Source organism: Erpetoichthys calabaricus, chromosome 4, assembly GCF_900747795.2.
Source record: "Erpetoichthys calabaricus chromosome 4, fErpCal1.3, whole genome shotgun sequence".
NCBI classification, from domain to species: Eukaryota; Metazoa; Chordata; class Cladistia; order Polypteriformes; family Polypteridae; genus Erpetoichthys; species Erpetoichthys calabaricus.
The window spans coordinates 1,881,355-1,900,393 of record NC_041397.2 but is presented as its reverse complement, the minus strand read 5'-3'; the positions used below and the strand labels follow the sequence as shown (position 1 = coordinate 1,900,393).

The following is a 19,039-nucleotide window of genomic DNA, read 5'->3' as shown; positions in this document are numbered from 1 at the left end:
GTCAGTTATAATCAGCAACATTAAAAGAAATAAACATTTGAAATACATCAGTCTGTGTGTAATGAATGAATCTAATACACAAGTTTCACTTTTTGAATGGAATTACTGAAATAAATCAACTTTGTCCTGATATTCTCATTTTATGACCAGCACCTGTATATATACAGTATATAAACATATATACATATATACATACATATATAGAAGAGAAGGTCTGTGATACGGTTTGCATATTTGCAGCTGGAGATCCACAAAGGGAGAAAAAATGAATCACGTATTCTAAAGTAGTTTTTATTCCTGAGCTTTCAACCCTTACCAGGGGTCTTCATCAGAGGATAATGCTTAGACTTACAAGAATCAAAGGCAATATATAGCAACACATTAAGTGGGGGCTAAAGGTGACTAAGTCAATATGACCAAGGGGGGGGGGGGGGGGTTTGTATAGTTTATTTATTATGTACATGTTCTTCTTAAGTTAGCATATGCTGGAATTATGTCCAGGTGTCTATACAAACCCCCCCCCCCCCCCGATCATACTGACTTAGTCACCCCCACCCCCACTTAATGTGTTGCTATATATTGCCTTTGATTCTTGTAAGTCTAAGCATTATCCTCTGATGAAGACCGCTGGTAAGGGTTGAAAGCTCAGGAATAAAAACTACTTTATGATACGTGATTCATTTTTTCTCCCTTTGTGGATCTCCAGCTGCAAACATACATATATATATGTACATACATATACTGTATATATATATATATATATATATATATATATATATATATATATATATATATATATATATATATACAGTGGTGTGAAAAACTATTTGCCCCCTTCCTGATTTCTTATTCTTTTGCATGTTTGTCACACAAAATGTTTCTGATCATCAAACACATTTAACCATTAGTCAAATATAACACAAGTAAACACAAAATGCAGTTTTTAAATGATGTTTTTTATTATTTAGGGAGAAAAAAAATCCAAACCTACATGGCCCTGTGTGAAAAAGTAATTGCCCCCTTGTTAAAAAATAACCTAACTGTGGTGTATCACACCTGAGTTCAATTTCCGTAGCCACCCCCAGGCCTGATTACTGCCACACCTGTTTCAATCAAGAAATCACTTAAATAGGAGCTGCCTGACACAGAGAAGTAGACCAAAAGCACCTCAAAAGCTAGACATCATGCCAAGATCCAAAGAAATTCAGGAACAAATGAGAACAGAAGTAATTGAGATCTATCAGTCTGGTAAAGGTTATAAAGCCATTTCTAAAGCTTTGGGACTCCAGCGAACCACAGTGAGAGCTATTATCCACAAATGGCAAAAACATGGAACAGTGCTGAACCTTCCCAGGAGTGGCCGGCCGACCAAAATTACCCCAAGAGCGCAGAGACGACTCATCCGAGAGGTCACAAAAGACCCCAGGACAACGTCTAAAGAACTGCAGGCCTCACTTGCCTCAATTAAGGTCAGTGTTCACGACTCCACCATAAGAAAGAGACTGGGCAAAAACGACCTGCATGGCAGATTTCCAAGACGCAAACCACTGTTAAGCAAAAAGAACATTAGGGCTCGTCTCAATTTTGCTAAGAAACATCTCAATGATTGCCAAGACTTTTGGGAAAATAGCTTGTGGACTGATGAGTCAAAAGTTGAACTTTTTGGAAGGCAAATGTCCCGTTACATCTGGCGTAAAAGGAACACAGCATTTCAGAAAAAGAACATCATACCAACAGTAAAATATGGTGGTGGTAGTGTGATGGTCTGGGGTTGTTTTGCTGCTTCAGGACCTGGAAGGCTTGCTGTGATAGATGGAACCATGAATTCTACTGTCTACCAAAAAATCCTGAAGGAGAATGTCCGGCCATCTGTTCGTCAACTCAAGCTGAAGCGATCTTGGGTGCTGCAACAGGACAATGACCCAAAACACACCAGCAAATCCACCTCTGAATGGCTGAAGAAAAACAAAATGAAGACTTTGGAGTGGCCTAGTCAAAGTCCTGACCTGAATCCAATTGAGATGCTATGGCATGACCTTAAAAAGGCGGTTCATGCTAGAAAACCCTCAAATAAAGCTGAATTACAACAATTTTGCAAAGATGAGTGGGCCAAAATTCCTCCAGAGCGCTGTAAAAGACTCATTGCAAGTTATCGCAAACGCTTGATTGCAGTTATTGCTGCTAAGGGTGGCCCAACCAGTTATTAGGTTCAGGGGGCAATTACTTTTTCACACAGGGCCATGTAGGTTTGGATTTTTTTTCTCCCTAAATAATAAAAACCACCATTTATAAATTGTATTTTGTGTTTACTTGTGTTATATTTGACTAATGGTTAAATGTGTTTGATGATCAGAAACATTTTGTGTGACAAACATGCAAAAGAATAAGAAATCAGGAAGGGGGCAAATAGTTTTTCACACCACTGTATATATATATATATATACAATTAGGTCCATAAATATTTGGACAGAGAACAACTTTTTTCTAATTTTGGTTCTGTACATTACCACAATGAATTTTAAATGAAACAACTCAGATGCAGTTGAAGTGCAGACTTCCAGCTTTAATTCAGTGGGGTGAACAAAACGATTGCATAAAAATGGGAGGCAACTAAAGCATTTTATTAACACAATCCCTTCATTTCAGGGGCTCAAAAATAATTGGACAAATGAAATAACTGGAAATAAAATGTTCATTTCTAATACTTGGTTGAAAACCCTTTGCTGGCAATGACAGCCTGAAGTCTTGAACTCCTGGACATCACCAGATGTTGGGTTTCCTCCTTTTTAATGCTCTGCCAGACGTGTACTGCAGCGGCTTTCAGTTGCTGTTTGTTTGTCGGCCTTTCTGTCTGAAGTTTAGTCTTCAACAAGTGAAATGCATGCTCAATTGGGTTAAGATCAGGTGACTGATTTGGCCATTCAAGAATTTTCCACTTCTTTGCTTTAATAAACTCCTGGGTTGGTTTGGCTGTATGTTTTGGGTCATTGTCCATCTGTATCATGAAACGCCGCCCAATCAATTTGACTGCTGTATTTAGCTGGATTTGACCAGACAGTATGTCTCTGAACACCTCAGAATTCATTCGACTGCTTCTGTCCTGTGTCACATCATCAATAAACACTAGTGTCCCAGTGCCACTGGCAGCCGTGCACGCCCAAGCCATCACACTGCCTCCCTCCACCGTGTTTTACAGATGATGTGCTATGCTTTGGATAATGAGCTGTTCCACGCCTTCTCCATACTTTTTTCTTGCCATCATTCTGGTAGAAGTTGATCTTGGTTTCATCTGTCCAAAGAATGTTTTTCCAGGACTGTGCTGGCTTTTTTAGATGTTCTTTAGCAAAGTCCAATCTAGCCTTTCTATTCTTGAGGCTTATGAGTGGCTTGCACCTTGCAGTGCACCCTCTGTATTTACTTTCATGCAGTCTTCTCTTTATGGTAGACTTGGATATCGATACGCCTGCCCCCTGGAGAGTGTTGTTCACTTGGTTGGCTGTTGTGAAGGGGTTTCTCTTCACCATGGAAATGATTCTATGATCATCCACCACTGTTGTCATCCGTGGATGTCCAGGTCTTTTTGCGTTGCCGAGTTCACCAGTGCTTGCTTTCTTCCTCAGGATGTACCAAACTATAGATTTTACCATTCGTAATATTGTAGCAATTTCTTGGATGGGTTTTTTCAGTTTTCGCAGCTTAAGGATGGCTTCTTTCACCTGCATGGAGAGCTCCTTTGACCGCATGTTGTCTGTTCACAGCAAAATCTTCCACATGCAAGCAACACACCTCAAATCAACTCCAGGCTTTTTATCTACTTAATTGATAAGGACATAACGACGGACTTGCCCACACCTGCCCATGAAATAGCCTTTGAGTCAATTGTCCAATTACTTTTGAGCCCCTAAAATGAAGGGATTGTGTTCAAAAAATGCTTTAGTTGCCTCCCATTTTTATGCAATCGTTTTGTTCACCCCACTGAATTAAAGCTGAAAGTCTGCACTTCAACTGCATCGGAGTTGTTTCATTTAAAATTCATTGTGGTAACATACAGAATCAAAATTAGAAAAAAGTTGTCTCTGTCCAAATATTTATGGACCTAACTGTATATATACATGTACATACTGTAAGTACAGTATGCATATATGTGTATATATGTATGTATACAGGGTATATATATATATATATATATATATATATATATATATATATATATATATATATATATATATGTATATATGTATGTATATATACATATACATACATATATACATACATATATACATATATATACATACTGTACTTACACATATACAGTATACATATATATACATATATACATACATACACATATATAGACATATATACATATACATACATACATACATACATACATTATATATATATATATATATATATATATATATATATATATATATATATATATATATATATACACATATATTTACATACTTGTATATATTTTATACTTATACACATATGTACACACACACACACACACAAGAAGTAGTCACCTAATCTGTCAGGTTACCTTTATAAACAATTTTCTCCTGAATTTGCCTCCTTGCAGAGACGTTGGCTTATGCAGAGATACAGGAACAGTACATAAAAATATTAACAATTGCACAATATTACTCTTACTCAATGTAACATTAACAGTGATGGAAAGGGAAAAACTTTATAGCTACTTCACTTTACTTGTACAGTGACTCCTTTTGTTAAAAAGGTTACATTTAAGTTTCACTTTTGCAAATTTGAATGCGATACTTCATGCTGACCCTTCATGCCCATTACATTCAGTTTGTCTCAGAGTGGTTTTGTATCCCTACAAACATTTGTGAGATTTTCATATGTGAAAGTTTGGTTGTGTTGCATGTAACATGGTGGTTAGTGAAAATAGAGAATACTTGGTACAGAGCTTAGTCTTGTCTTCTCCAAAGTTCCTGTCTCTGACCCAGTCTTTGTTCATTGTCTGGCTTTACTAAACACAGATGTTAATACGTTCCAACTCAAAACTGGACACCAAGTATCCATAAAATATTTGACCTCATTGTTTGGCAGACTTTCAGATGTTGTAGGAAAGTCAGCCCGATGAAAACATTCAGTGTTGACAGTTAGGTGCAGACCAGATTAAGCAATAGACTAAGTATGCTCTGTTTTCACTAACCACCATATTAACTGTGACTCAACAAATTTTCAACTTTGAATCCCTTGATGATGTATGTACAGATACAGAAGGCATGATGTTGGACTGTTAATACTCAAAGCACATCATTTGCCCTTACTGTCTCTTTAAAAGTCAGAAACCTTGAACCCGTAGTAAACTCTTTCAGGCTTGACTTCAACCATTCAAGTAGTGTAATTTCAAGGCTCAAGTCATCAATACCTGCAAAGCAGATGAGAAAGGTAAATGAGCTACAATATACCTTCAAGGTCAACTCTCTTGGTAAAAGTTTATTATTAAATAAAACAATCATGCAATATTGCAACATGTAAATAGTGCATAAAGCCACAGATATGTTCTCAAAATTTCTGATTTAATCATAATACTCTGGTCATTTAAAATATTGTAAAAACTTGCCTTTTTCAGTTAATACTTTGATTTCATTGCCTCCATTCAAAATCTGCAAGTGCAGAAATTAAGGTGAACACTCTTGGGTTTACAGCATACCGTTTCTTTGACTTGCTCCGCTGAACTTTTGTGCCTCTTTCTGGGTTGATGTTGGCAAAACATCTAAGGTAAATAATTAAAGTTATAGTTTAAGTGAACATAAAAATTTGTAATGTTTTATACTTGGGAATCTAGAACTAATGGCAGATTCAGTCAAAGTGAAAATATAATAAGACACATGATACCAGTACGGTTGTTAATTCTTGGACATTGCTTCGGCATCGGTCACACCACAAGGTGCTTGTAACTTTCCAGTACAGCCAATGTCTGAAAACTGACCATCCACATACAATGATATCAATTATATCAGACCACCTTTTACAAACCTACAAACATACACACAAACACATATATGTCATCAATAATGCCATTAAACAACTGAAATGCATAAGCTACCTATAGAGTTTTACTAAAACTTGCCTTTGTATGAATTCTAGTGTTGATCCTACATCAGATGGATACTGAATATTGAAAATGTAGTAAGCAGCAAACATCATCTCGAAGGCCTCTAAAAATACTGGAATATTCTCTTTGACATCATTTTTATCAACACTTAACATGAAGCAACTTGCAGTCAGCAGAGAGTCTCCTGAAAAATATGAACATTGAACAAAATACTTTAATATTTAACATTTTGTTTTGGAAAATATATATAAAAGAGAAGTTCAGCATCTTATATACTCACCACAAAAAATGATACACAGTGATGCTGGAAGAGCAGACACAGATACCTCATTTGTTAAGCATGTGTCACTGACTTGGTAGAACATCAGATTTTCGTTTTCATTGAAATATGCAAAAAGGAGCAAGACTATGCCCGGAACCTCATGTAGCTTGCTGCATGTTGCTTTTTCAGCAGTCTTCAACAAGGCATTTACTTCAACTACTTTTCTGTGTCTATCACTTCTAAGGCTTCTCATGTAGGCCAGAACTCTCTTTCCTTTAGTTGAAAAGGATTCCCTCATTGTTTCTTCTAAATGAATTCCACTTAATTGCTTAAAGTGAACTATAATACTAATTTTCTCAAGAAGTAAAAGCTAGGGGCGGCACGGTGGCGCAGTGGGTAGCGCTGCTGCCTCACAGTTGGGAGATCTGGGGACCTGGGTTCGATTCCCGGGTCCTCCCTGCGTGGAGTTTGCATGTTCTCCCCGTGTCTGCGTGGGTTTCCTCCGGGCGCTTCGGTTTCCTCCGACAGTCCAAAGACATGCAGGTTAGGTGGATTGGCGATTCTAAATTGGCCCTAGTGTGTGCTTGGTGTGTGGGTGTGTTTGTGTGTGTCCTGCGGTGGGTTGGCACCCTGCCCAGGATTGTTTCCTGCCTTGTGCCCTGTGTTGGCTGGGATTGGCTCCAGGTGACCCTGTGTTCGGATTCAGCGGGTTGGATAATGGATGGATGGAAGTAAAAGCTATTCTGTTTAAAGCGTTTCCACTGCCACATTGTTAATTATATCCTTTCTCTGCGAATAATATGTTACCACCATTTTCTGGGATATAATTGCTGAATCTTGAATTCCCTCAAGAAACAATTTCTTCAATTCTCTCTTATGACATTTTTGGGTTTCTACTGTTTCTCCCAGTGGCATCTGATCAGGACACCAATTCACACAGCCATATGTGTCTTGTATGCAGGCATGCTGATGTGGTGAAACTTTGTCAGGATCACTTCCACTGGATGTTGCTTTCTTCCTTTTACTTTTTGTGTGGTCATCCCGTTTAACATTTCCTACTCTTGTATGAAGCTGTTTTAGTAAGGAGTCATATCCACTACACCATCACCTGTGTCATCCTCTGTGGGGTTTTCTGTCATATGCTATACTGGAAGAACTTTGGCCAGAGGTACAACAACTATTCCTAGAATTAGACGTGTGATTTCATGAGATATGTGCAGTGAACGAAGACTGAATCTTTAAACTCTTTGTGCAGCCTTTGTAAGGGCAGGTCACAACTTCATTCCTGGCCAAATGTAACTTAAGATGGAAAAAAAGATCCTTTTCATCTTTGCATTGCTCTTTGCACAACAATGAAGAGCATACAAATGACCCCAGAGTGTGTAGTTTGCATGGTTTCTGTAGACATGACTTTTGAGCGCATTGTATTTCATGAATTCACGTTTACAAGATGCAAGACCACATGAAAAAGTTGCATGTGTTTCATTTTTGTGAAGCATACAATGGTCTACATATGGCTTGAATGTACGGAAAACTGCTTTACAAAATTTACATATAAACATTGCAAAAAATGAAAATCAGTGCAGACTAATTGAAACATGCACAATAAGCAAGAAATGTAACTTTTTCGCTCACAAAGCACTGAAAAAGCACAAAAATGGGTTTAACACGCCGGTACTGTTACCAGTAAAAGAACGCAAATTTCTCATTTGCGTTTGAAAACAGCTTAGCACGTGCTTTTTTCTCCCCAAGGCCTATCTATCTGTTTCGGCTCTGAAAAACTCTATAACACGAGGGCAGTAAACGTCGTGTAACCAATTTAGCTTCACTTAAATGTTTATATAACCATATTACGATTTTATTAACCAAAAGTATCCGATGACAAATATAAAATTCCTTGCTTTTCTATCTTACTTTAAAATTAATATTGTTTACAGTACATCATTTCAAGAGCAGCTGGCGAAATAAACTAAAGTGTATCTTTGCATTTCAACAAAAGAAAAAAAACAGATAAAGGGAACTTACTTGTTATTTCAGAACAAAAATAAATAATTTCAATTGCCCTCAAAAGGTAAAGTAATTTAAACTGCTCCCTATTTTAAACACACTTTATAACTTTTCTGTAACACACCAACTCTTTAACAAGTTTGGAACGCCAACTACTTAAACAACCACGTGACATAATGAGAACGAGAGGCTTGCATCATGGGAAAATGACGAACGCGTGTCAATCACATTAGGTAGCCACTCGTCGTGTCGGAAGGTGGAGTCAATTATAAGGCAAAAGTAATAAAACACCTGTTACTGAGCGCTGGCTGTGGAGGAATGATTCAATGACGCCCCGAGCAAACAGCAAAGTGTAACTCCTTGAATTTATACTGCTGTGTTGTCGACATTTGCGGTTTCTGTAATAAATGAAAATAACAGTTTCAGCGAATGTGTGAATACAAATAGCGTATGTGACAGAATGAAGCATGTAATTTTGTGGCCCACTTCATGCATTTGGGGATGTTTGGTTTTGCCAAATGCCAGCAGAAGTCAGATAAACGTCAACATACATAGGCAATTGAATTGGTAGTTTATTTATGTATTTATTTACCATAATATATGCAAGCTGAAAGTTTGTCGCTGTTAGTTGAACAATACAAATTGAATCGTGTATATTAAAATACATGTATATGCATGTTTGGAAATGGCTGTCTGCAAGTTCCCTTCTTCCGACCTCATGCGGCGGGGGCACGCCGCTACTTTTTCCACAACGGATGGGTCTTTAAAAGTTAAAGGCTTTAAAGATAACGTGTAAAACACAAGATAACTAATTCAATATAAGCCCTTTAAAAATCACACAGAGGTATGCAGCAGTTCCCTTTTAAATCATGTTTGAGACGTACGTATAAAAAATCTATCCTCGGATGTATAAGTTGTATAAAAAAGTACAGTATATCTTAAAAAAGCCCAGTTCTATCCAATACCTCCCATTTTTAAATAATCAGCAGAGCTAAAGATTCATATTGTTGAAGAAATGCATTAAGATTCTAAACGTTAAAATTGTACTCAGATAATCCCAGAGTGAATGGAGCACAAATATTTACCAGAAGCTGGATTCGAACCCACTCTGGCATTTGTCCTGTGGATCTTAAGTCTAAAGCCTTCAACATGCAGTCATTCTGGGGATATAAAAAAGGCGTTTCAAAACACTCTTTGGAAAGCCTCTCTTTCCAAAGCACATCGCCCCCAGCTCCGGACGTCTGAAGCTAAGGGGGGAGGAGGTCGGGACCGATTCACACTTGAAATATGCATCAGTTCCTTTTTAAATCACGTTTAAAAAAATATATCCTTGGCTTTATAATTTGTATGTATAATTTAATATTTGTATAAAAAGTGTATCTATGACAACCCCTTTTTCTATCCAAGACACCCCACCATTTTAAATAAACAAGTACAGTTATTCATTTTCAGCTGAGTTAAGCACTTTTCGCCACTCCATGAAAACTGGGATCCTTCATTCAGATCCTTCAGAAACAGTTGGAGATTCCTCTTCCGACACGGGAGGCCAGAGGCGCAACTCCCACTTCAACTGTGGGTACTGCTCAAGCATTTTGCTGATACGGGTAATTGGGCAGCTGACACAAGAAACAGGATCACAAACATATAGGCCTTTAACAAAAGTTTGTATCTTCCTGTGGTCAATGTAAGAGGTCTTAAAACGGGGCTAGCGGCACACATTTGCTAAATTAAATCACGGCCCAAATTTGAAAAATACAGCTCTTTTCGGAATATAAATAAGCGTTCAGACCGGGCCATTACTCAGCATGCCGTTGTTTTGTCTTGGTAGAATAATCTATACTAATAAAAGGCAAAGCCCTCACTGACTCACTCACTGACTGACTCACTCACTGACTCACTCATCACTAATTCTCCAACTTCCCGTGTAGGTGGAAGGCTGAAATTTGGCAGGCTCATTCCTTACAGCTTACTTACAAAAGTTAGGCAGGTTTCATTTCGAAATTCTACGCGTAATGGTCATAACTGGAACCTCTTTTTTGTCCATATACTCTAATGGAGGAGGCGGAGTCACGTATCGCGTCATCACTCCTTCTACGTAATCACGTGAACTGAAAACAAGGAAGAGATTTACAGCAAGACTCAAACGTGGGAAAGAAGGTAAATGACGTTAATTGTTGAGTGTCTTTTAATACTGTGTAAGCATACATATTAACACATGTGCAATTAAACGTGTGCATTTACGGGGTGATTTCTCAGGCTTAAAAGCTCGCCTTTTATTAAAAAGTTAAATGCAAACTGTTTTCATTCTGAAGGGCACAAACCACATTAGATTTCAGCCGTTAAACGTGCAAAAATGTCGGTACACCAGATAAATAAGCGCAACATATTATCAGTTGTATTGTATGCTTACAATACATATAGAAATGTGTTAATTGTTAACTAATATTATGGGATGGTGTTTTTCGACTCCATCGTCTTGATTTAAACGATTGCATGTCTTGGTGGGTTTGCGTAGCTTATTGTCAATATCTTTACACCTCTTTTTAAGACTTAATTTAAAAAGGTTTTCTTTTCTTCTTAATAAAAATTTAAAAGCAGTACTTCGCCGGTGCGAAGCGCTCACTTCACTCCCTTACGGGAATCGAACCTCGGACGTCAGCGCTAGAGGCAAAGCCCCTAAAATTGCGCCACGGCTTGTGGTTCATTTATTTGATGCCATGTAGATCGGGGTAATTACATTCACGGCATTCGTAGTCTGATTCACAATCTGATTGTATGGGTGGTTACCTACCAGGTAACGCTTATGGTTAGCCAGCAAGTCAGCTCGAAGTGATCACTCGAGTGAAGGCAGCTTCACAAAAAAAACAGATCCTTAACAAATTGTTATTGGTATATTTTCCCTCAATTTAAAAAGGTTTTCTTTTCTTCTTAATAAAAATTTAAAAGCAGCACTTCGCCGGTGCAAAGCGCGGGGATTTGAGCGACTGACGCATACAGACATATTCATGAGTGCAGGTACTTCGGAAAGAAAGCACCGTGTAAACCTAAAGTTTAAATTAAGTTCATAGACCTACAAAAGGTTGCCATTGATTTTAGGCAAGATTGCTTTTCTCCTGTACAACTATACATTGCATTCTCAAGAGTGTGCTTGCACAGCTTGGTCATATTACAACCGGAGTGCTGAACTGACAACGTGGTATACAAACAGAACTATAACAATCGTAATAAACGAACAAAAAAACAGCGGACAAGCCGTGGATTAAATAAAAAGGCTGCTTCCGTTGGCGAAGCAACGAAAAAGGAAGACCTTATATGGCGTTCGTTTATAAAACAGCGGAGAGGCTGTGTGAAGTCAGCTTCACAAAAAACCAGATCCTTAACAAATTGTTATTGGTATATTTTCCCTCAATTTAAAAAGGTTTTCTTTTCTTCTTAATAAAAATTTGAAAGCAGTACTTCACCGGTGCGAAGCGCGTGGATTTGAGTGAATGACGCATACAGACATATTCATGAGTGCAAGTACTTCGGAAAGAAAGCACTGTGTAAACCTAAAGTTTAAATTAAGTTCATAGACCTACAAAAGGTTGCCATTGGTTTGAGGCAAGATTGCTTTTCTCCTGTACAACTATACGTTGCATTCTCAAGAGTGTGCTTGCACAGCTTGGTCATATTACAACCGGCGTGCTGAACTGACAACGTGGTATACAAACAGAACTATAACAATCGTAAAAAAAGAAAAAAAAGAAAAAGCGAAGAACACTTGGATTTAATAAAAAGGCTCCTTCCTTTGTGAAGCAAGGAAAAAGAAAGACCTTATATGGCGTTCGTTTATAAAACAGCGGAAAAGCTGTGTTAAGGCTGCTTCACAAAAAAACAGATCCTTAACAAATTGTTATTGGTATATTTTCCCACAATTTAAAAAGGTTTTCTTCTAAATAAAAATTCAAAAGCAGTACTTCGCGGGGATTTAGATATAGATATAGATATATATATATATGTATGTATGTCTATATATATCTATATATATAAGCTTATAAGTATTGCCTTACTTCTCTTTAAGAAAGGAAGATGTAATGATACTTGATTTAAACGATTCCATGTCTTGGTGGGTTTGCGTAGCTTATTGTCAATATCTTTACACCTGTTTTTAAGACTTATTGACTGAAACGGGCTTTCACGAAAAAAGTTAGGGCTTTGCTACAGGATACACCCTCCACAAGTTAAGGAAGTAAAAATAAAATTATATATTTCTGTTTTATTTAAACCTTTTAAGTTCGTATGCATAGCCCCATTTGGCTGTTTTAGTTTATTTTTTCTTTCTTCAGTAATATTTAATCTCCTTAAAGAAAAACAACATATGCATTTTACTTTTTTTGTATCCCTTTAGTAATATTTTAGTGTAAAAGGATAACCAGTTTTTAAAACTTTTATGTTACTTTATAAAGTTATTTTACACAATGTTGAAAAATTTATAAGAAAGCTACATATTTTGGCAGCTGCTCCTTTAATTTTCAATGAAATGAAAACAGGTCTCCAAGAGAAAACCTCAATGAAGAAGAAGCAGTTTGCACTATCTAAAAAGGAGAAACCCTCATTTATAAAGGTTTGCTGCAGATGACTTAACTGAAAATAAATGAATAGTTCCTATGTGTATAATACATATTTATCTATTTTACTTATGCCTTTATTCCAGCAACTTGCAACATCTGAGGTACAATTTCTTACATTACTTTTGTTTTTTGCAGCACAGGCAGGTGAAGTGACTTCCTCAGGGTCACACAGTGGTGTCAGTACCAGAATTTGAACTGACAAGCTCTGGGTTTACTGAAATATTACTGAAGAAAGAAAAAAAATGAAAACGGGCAAATAGGGCTATGCATACAGATGTCCATCCATCCATTATCCAACCCGCTATATCCTAAATACAGTAACCAATCCCTGCCAACACAGGGCACAAGGCAGGAAACAAACCCCGGGCAAGGTGCCAGCCCACCACAGGGCGCACACACACCCACACACCAGGGACAATTTAGAATCGCCAATGCACCTAACCTGCATGTCTTTGGACTGTGGGAGGAAACCGGAGTACCCGGAGGAAACCCAGACAGACACGGGGAGAACATTCAAACTCCACGCAGGGAAGCGAACCCGGGTCTCCTAACTGGCACCTTTCACTGCGCCACCATGCCGCCCACATACAAACTTAAAAGGTTTAAATAAAACAGAAATATATACCTTTATTTTTACTTCCTTAACTTGTGGAGGGTGTATCCTGTAGCAAAGCCCTAAGTTTTTTCATGAAAGCCCCTTTCAGTCAATAAGCCTTAAAAACAGGTGTAAAGCTAAACTTGCAGCACCGCTATTCAATTACACTCGCCTAACGCCTCTCCTAAGGGGACATACTGTGGGATCTGGGCATCAGTCAAAGCACCAATCACAGGCCCAATTAGAAAGCGGGAAGCTGTGATTTGTCGTCTCCCTCCCATGTAACAATCACAGCCCGTGTTACAACGCACTATGTATGTATGTGTATATGTATATATGAAGAGGATGGATGGATGGATGGATGTATATGTGTGTGTATATGTATGTGTGTATATGTGTGTGAAATATATGTTGATATGTGTATATATATATGTATATATATGTGGAAGGGTATATGTATATATATATATATATATATATATATATATATATATATATATGTATATATATGTATGTGTAGATATGTGTATATATGTATATATGTATATGTATATATATATATGTTTACATAACCTCTTTAACACACTACTTCTCCGCTGCGAAGCGCGGGTATTTTGCTAGTACTGTATATTGCTCTACTTTCCTCTTTTGTCTTATTAATATGTAGCCTTTGTCAGAATGCCTAATCTAACAGATTTACCATTGTTTATAAGGAATTATTGTATATAACTTATTCCTGACCGGCACAGTGGCGCAGTGGTAGTGCTGCTGCTTCGCAGTTAGGAGACCTGGGTTCACTTCCCGGATCCTCCCTGCATGGAGTTTGCATGTTCTCCCCATGTCTGCGTGGGTTTCCTCCGGGTGCTCCGGTTATCTCCCACAGTCCAAAGACATGCAGGTTAAGTGGATTGGCGATTCTAAATTGGCCTTGGTGTGTGGGTGTGTTTGTGTGTGTTCTGCGGTGGGTTGGCACCCTGCCCGGGATTGGTTCCTGCCCTGTGTTGGATGGGATTGGCTCCAGCAGACACCCGTGACCCTGTGTTTGGATTCAGTGGGTTGGAAAATTGATGGATGGATGAACTTATCTCCATCTTCCCTTCTATACTGTATCTATAACCTCAGGCAATTAGATGTAGTAAAAAGACAAACAGGAATTAAGTTACACATAAAACAATGTATTATTGGTAATATTCATAAATAATAACAATATGCAAAGTACATTTGAATATCGGCAACCATACAACCTGATTAAATGGTGATATGTAGTTCAGGCAGCGCACAGACATGTAGTTACTTAAATGTCTCTAGTTAAGGCATCATTGGAGCTCAGCTTTCAGCCACATGTCTGTTCAAAATGGCTGCTAAACTGTGCTCTTCATTGTGTTGTCTTCATCATCACAGATTAGCAAGAGAGATGCTTCTTTCAGATGTTGGTTAGTAAGAGAGAGATTGTGAGGTTAAACATGTACATTTATAGATGTTCTGTCCAACCCCTAGAGCCAATAGGACATCATGGTACTTAAAGGCCTCTGAGACAAGCCAATTTCAAACAGCCATACCTCAGACCAATGGGGGAATAGAACATCTTAACACCTGCCCCCAAACCATACGTTAAAGTACACTTTAGCCTCTTTGCGGTAGGGGGCTAGAAATGACTTAAGCAAAGAAACACTCAGCAAACTGGTTTAAGACACATCCCCCAAATCATGTCGTAAAATTCAAACAGACCCATTCCTAAGGGAGGGCGGGAGGGTAAACACTAAATTACATTGCTTTGCCTAAATTACAAATAAAGACATACAAAATATTTTTCAAGTTATATGTAAAATCTCACATCACAACAGCCGTGAATACTGAAAGAGAACTCTGAATTTCGTCGGGAAGATCGAGGATCACGGTATAGCCTATTATTAATTCTTATATGCGTCGAATGAGTATGTTTTAAAAAAACGGAGGGCTGAATCCTTATATTGTATCCTTAATATTAATATTTCCAAGTTGATTCTCCGGTAACACCCTTTTAAAAATGATATTTGTTTACAACTTGCAGGATTTAATTAACAGCATGATGTGCGTGCGTGTGCACATGTGTAGGAGTGTGAGTATGCTCGTGCGTGTATAAGTTGTAACATATTTATATCTAGCTATCAAACTGTCTATCTATTTACGTGTACGACAATTAATGTACAATGTTCATAGGACTGAAGTAAGCCATAGTAGTTTTTTTTTTTTTCTGTTACCGAAACGGGTTATCCAATCAATAAAGTTTTGTCTCGGTGTCTGAAATTTCAACCAGGGTCTCTCCTCTGAGAATATTCAGGCCTGGTTTAAAAGTGCAGGCCGGGTGTGTATTAGCTCTGACATAACAAGACGTCAGTATTCTGAACTAAGTACTGAAGGACCCGCTTGTGAAATGCGCACTCGTTCGAAACGGAATCTCACAGGATCCGAGGATTCTCTGCACGGAGCCGCCTGTTTTTAAAAGTCTGACATAACGAAACATTTTTGCCTTATAAAAACTCTCATTTGTACAGCCGGTTGGAGGCAGATTGACTGAACCCTGAACAGGAACCATTGTTGAATCATTGGGTAAATTATTATTATAATATGTACCTGTATGTATGAGATTATATCTTAATACACAGGGAACCTGAGACCAGGCTGTCTGATTTTATTTACGTCTTTAGATTTTAAAAAGTTTTCTTGCGAGTGTATTCATAATTATACTCACAATCCTATTAAACTCGTAATGGATGCACTTAATAGGGCTCTGAGAAAACCTCTTTTCTGATTTTTTTTTTTCTTTTTAGCGGTAATTTTATCGTTGAATATTTTAAACAGCGCAGCGTTGCTTCTTCAGCAGAGGTTTCTTGAGTGCGTGTGTGTTTACTGGGGTCTGTCTTAAGCTACATTACCAGGAACAGAGTATCCAATATATTAACATGGTCCTAGTCAGGGCTATTGAGGATCAGGATTTTTTATTTTCTTTTTCTTTTTTTTTTATTTTTATTTTTTTGTAAATCTGACACCTCCTTTTTCCATCTCGTGCATTGTTCAGTGGTGGTGGATCAGAACATTTTGCTTACACTCCACTCATTATTCTCTTTAGGCTTCACTTTTAAAAGCTCTGCTCTGAATTTACCATTTCATACAATATGACAACTTTGGATCCATCTCACCACTGCAAATGGAACTTCCTCTTTGTACATTTAGGCTGTAGGGGTTTATTTGTAAAACACTCTGTGTTACTTCAAGGTAAATTAGATTTCCTTGGTTATTCAGCTGTCCATTGGTGTTCCATTTTTGTTATAAATTGTATTTAGTCTCTCTTTATTTACTAAACATTTTATATGTTGAATAGAACACAGTCATCTTGTTCAGGCTTTAATTTAAAACAGCATTTTCATCAACCGGCTATAACCACTTTGGTACTCAGGGTGCTTTGTATAATACAAAGTTTTAGAAATTCTGTTAATGCTTGTTAAAAGCATTCCATTTTACAGCAGTTATGAACCCCTGAAAATAAGCATAGTTATAGTATGTTATATGAGCCTATACACTACGTGGCTGATGATTAGGCTTATTGTGGACATGTTAGGCAAATCAAGAAGGAAAATGTTTTAGTGAATAGTTACATAATATCTATTATATACGGTAGCACAAGGATTAAAAGCTTACTAAAACTGTGTGGGTTAATCTTTCATTTAGGTATTCCATGTTACATATGGCCACTATCCTTGAAAACGGCTTTTCCCCTCTGTTTGTGAAAAAGCACCCTTTGTTTTAGTAGCATTCAGGGTGAAGGGGATGTAAGTTTGAACTGGGATTCCAAGAGTCAACAAGTGTCTGCAATCTTCTTGAATACGAGTCAAAAGATCAATGTTTGTGTGGTGAGCATGGTCAAGGGCAGAGTTAAGCTAGACATTATTATTCCAAAATGAAACATTGACTCTTCCATATCCATATCAAGCAAGTATCACAAAAATAAGACAGTAAAAAACTAAATTTACAAATACTAAGTCACAGAGGAGATTAAAAAACATTAAAATCGGATCAACAAGGGATCACCCCCAAGCTCCCAGCACACTGCAACTGAACCGACGTGTTCTGCGGTATATTATCAGCTAAACGGTCATCTATTTAGCCAGTTCCACGGGGCTACAAAGAGTTGGGGAAAACATTATTTAACATCTGCTAATATTATGTTAATTAACATTAGCCTGCTATTGTTAGGACCTTATCTGGCACTAAAAGTTGGGTTTGTGTTCCTCCTGATTCAAGAAGAACATGAAAAAGTGGAATTCTAAAGGAATTATTACAATTTGAGAAACAGCCATGATGTATAAAAACAGTGATAGGTGACAAAAACAGCATGAAAAGAAACCTTTTGAAATAAATAATAAACTTTTTTGACATGTGCATTCTGGAATAGTCTGAATATGTCTTAAAGAGATTAATTTTAAATAAAACATGCAAAAGACAAATTAAAAACATTAAATATTAAAACTGAATAAAACACAGAAGTAACATTTAATGATATCAATTAGTGTTAAGTATTATCAAGCACTGGGTTCTATTTATAAGGTTTATTTATTTAATTTAGTTATACACAAGATGATTGGCGGCATTTTGCTTTGAAATTAACAATAGTTTGATACAGCTTTAAGAATATGGACCTGTGCGCTAACCCCATGAGTCTGACAAACTAAAGGGTCTCCACTTAATTGTCCCACTTCCTGCGGGTACTATGGATCTTGTAATGGAGAATGCAAAAGATTCTATAATCTTTATTCTTTAAAGGTCAATATGATGGAGATATACCGCCTGTGTCCACAGGTTTAACCAGTCCTAGGACATGATGTTCAAAATTCACCTATTCTTTTTTCAGAAGAGATAGGACAAGTGCAGCGTGTGTGCTGTATTCTCCTTTCTGTATTAAATATACGCAATGACCAAAGGCATGAATCTTGTGAAAAGGTAGAAAGATGTTGAAGCAGCCCAGAGTCTTTATGACCCGGCTCCTGAGCCACGGTTTGCGGAAAAAAGCCAGAACCTCTTGAAAGCGGCCAACCCGATAAACAGAGTTAGTTTCAAACAGACATGTGGACCGTGTCTGGCTGGGTTGGTCTATTCAACATTCCTGACCGGTACTTTTAGGTACCGATCCACTATTATATCCTGCAGAGCCACCATCCAACTCTAGCCCCGCTTCACAGCCTTTCGAAATATTTCTCCCAGGGATCCGTCAGTTTGTTCAAGGGCCATGCCCGCATAATCCACATCCTTGGGTGATATTTTCCCAGCGGTCAGAGCCTCTAACAGTTTGCCCCACGGCCTCTTCTTGTGGCCTGGCCTGAATGGCTCTCTCCTCAGCTCCTGTTAGGCTCCCCAGGACATCATTAGCAGGTACAAAAATATCAGGTACTGTGCGGTTCTCCAGGAAACTATCTGACCCATACATATCACCAGGG

The 19,039-nt window shown here is 37.8% G+C and overlaps 1 protein-coding gene across 1 annotated transcript; it reads right to left on the bottom strand.

Moving 5' to 3' along the window:
* Nucleotides 1-5,621: 5,621 nt before the first annotated feature.
* On the bottom strand, nt 5,622-19,029 carry LOC127527412 (uncharacterized). Its single transcript, XM_051926055.1, has 5 exons — nt 18,889-19,029; nt 9,449-9,523; nt 7,111-7,427; nt 6,375-6,703; nt 5,622-6,278 (listed from the first exon to the last, which is right to left on the bottom strand). Exons 1-5 carry the CDS (start codon nt 19,027-19,029, stop codon nt 6,082-6,084), a joined length of 1,059 nt encoding a protein of 352 aa, XP_051782015.1. The 3' UTR covers nt 5,622-6,081.
* Between the last annotated feature and the right edge of the window lie 10 nt (nt 19,030-19,039).

Bases quoted from the DNA above. Each gene is read 5' to 3' on its own strand.
- LOC127527412 (XM_051926055.1), bottom strand. From the start codon at position 19,029: ATGTATGGGTCAGATAGTTTCCTGGAGAACCGCACAGTACCTGATATT. The intron at 9,524-18,888 runs GTTAGAGGCTCT...TTATATCCCCAG, and splicing joins AAGAGGCCGTGGGGCAAACT to AATGACTGCATGTTGAAGGC. The intron at 6,704-7,110 runs GCTTTAAACAGA...TGAGAAAATTAG, and splicing joins AACAATGTGGCAGTGGAAAC to TATTATAGTTCACTTTAAGC.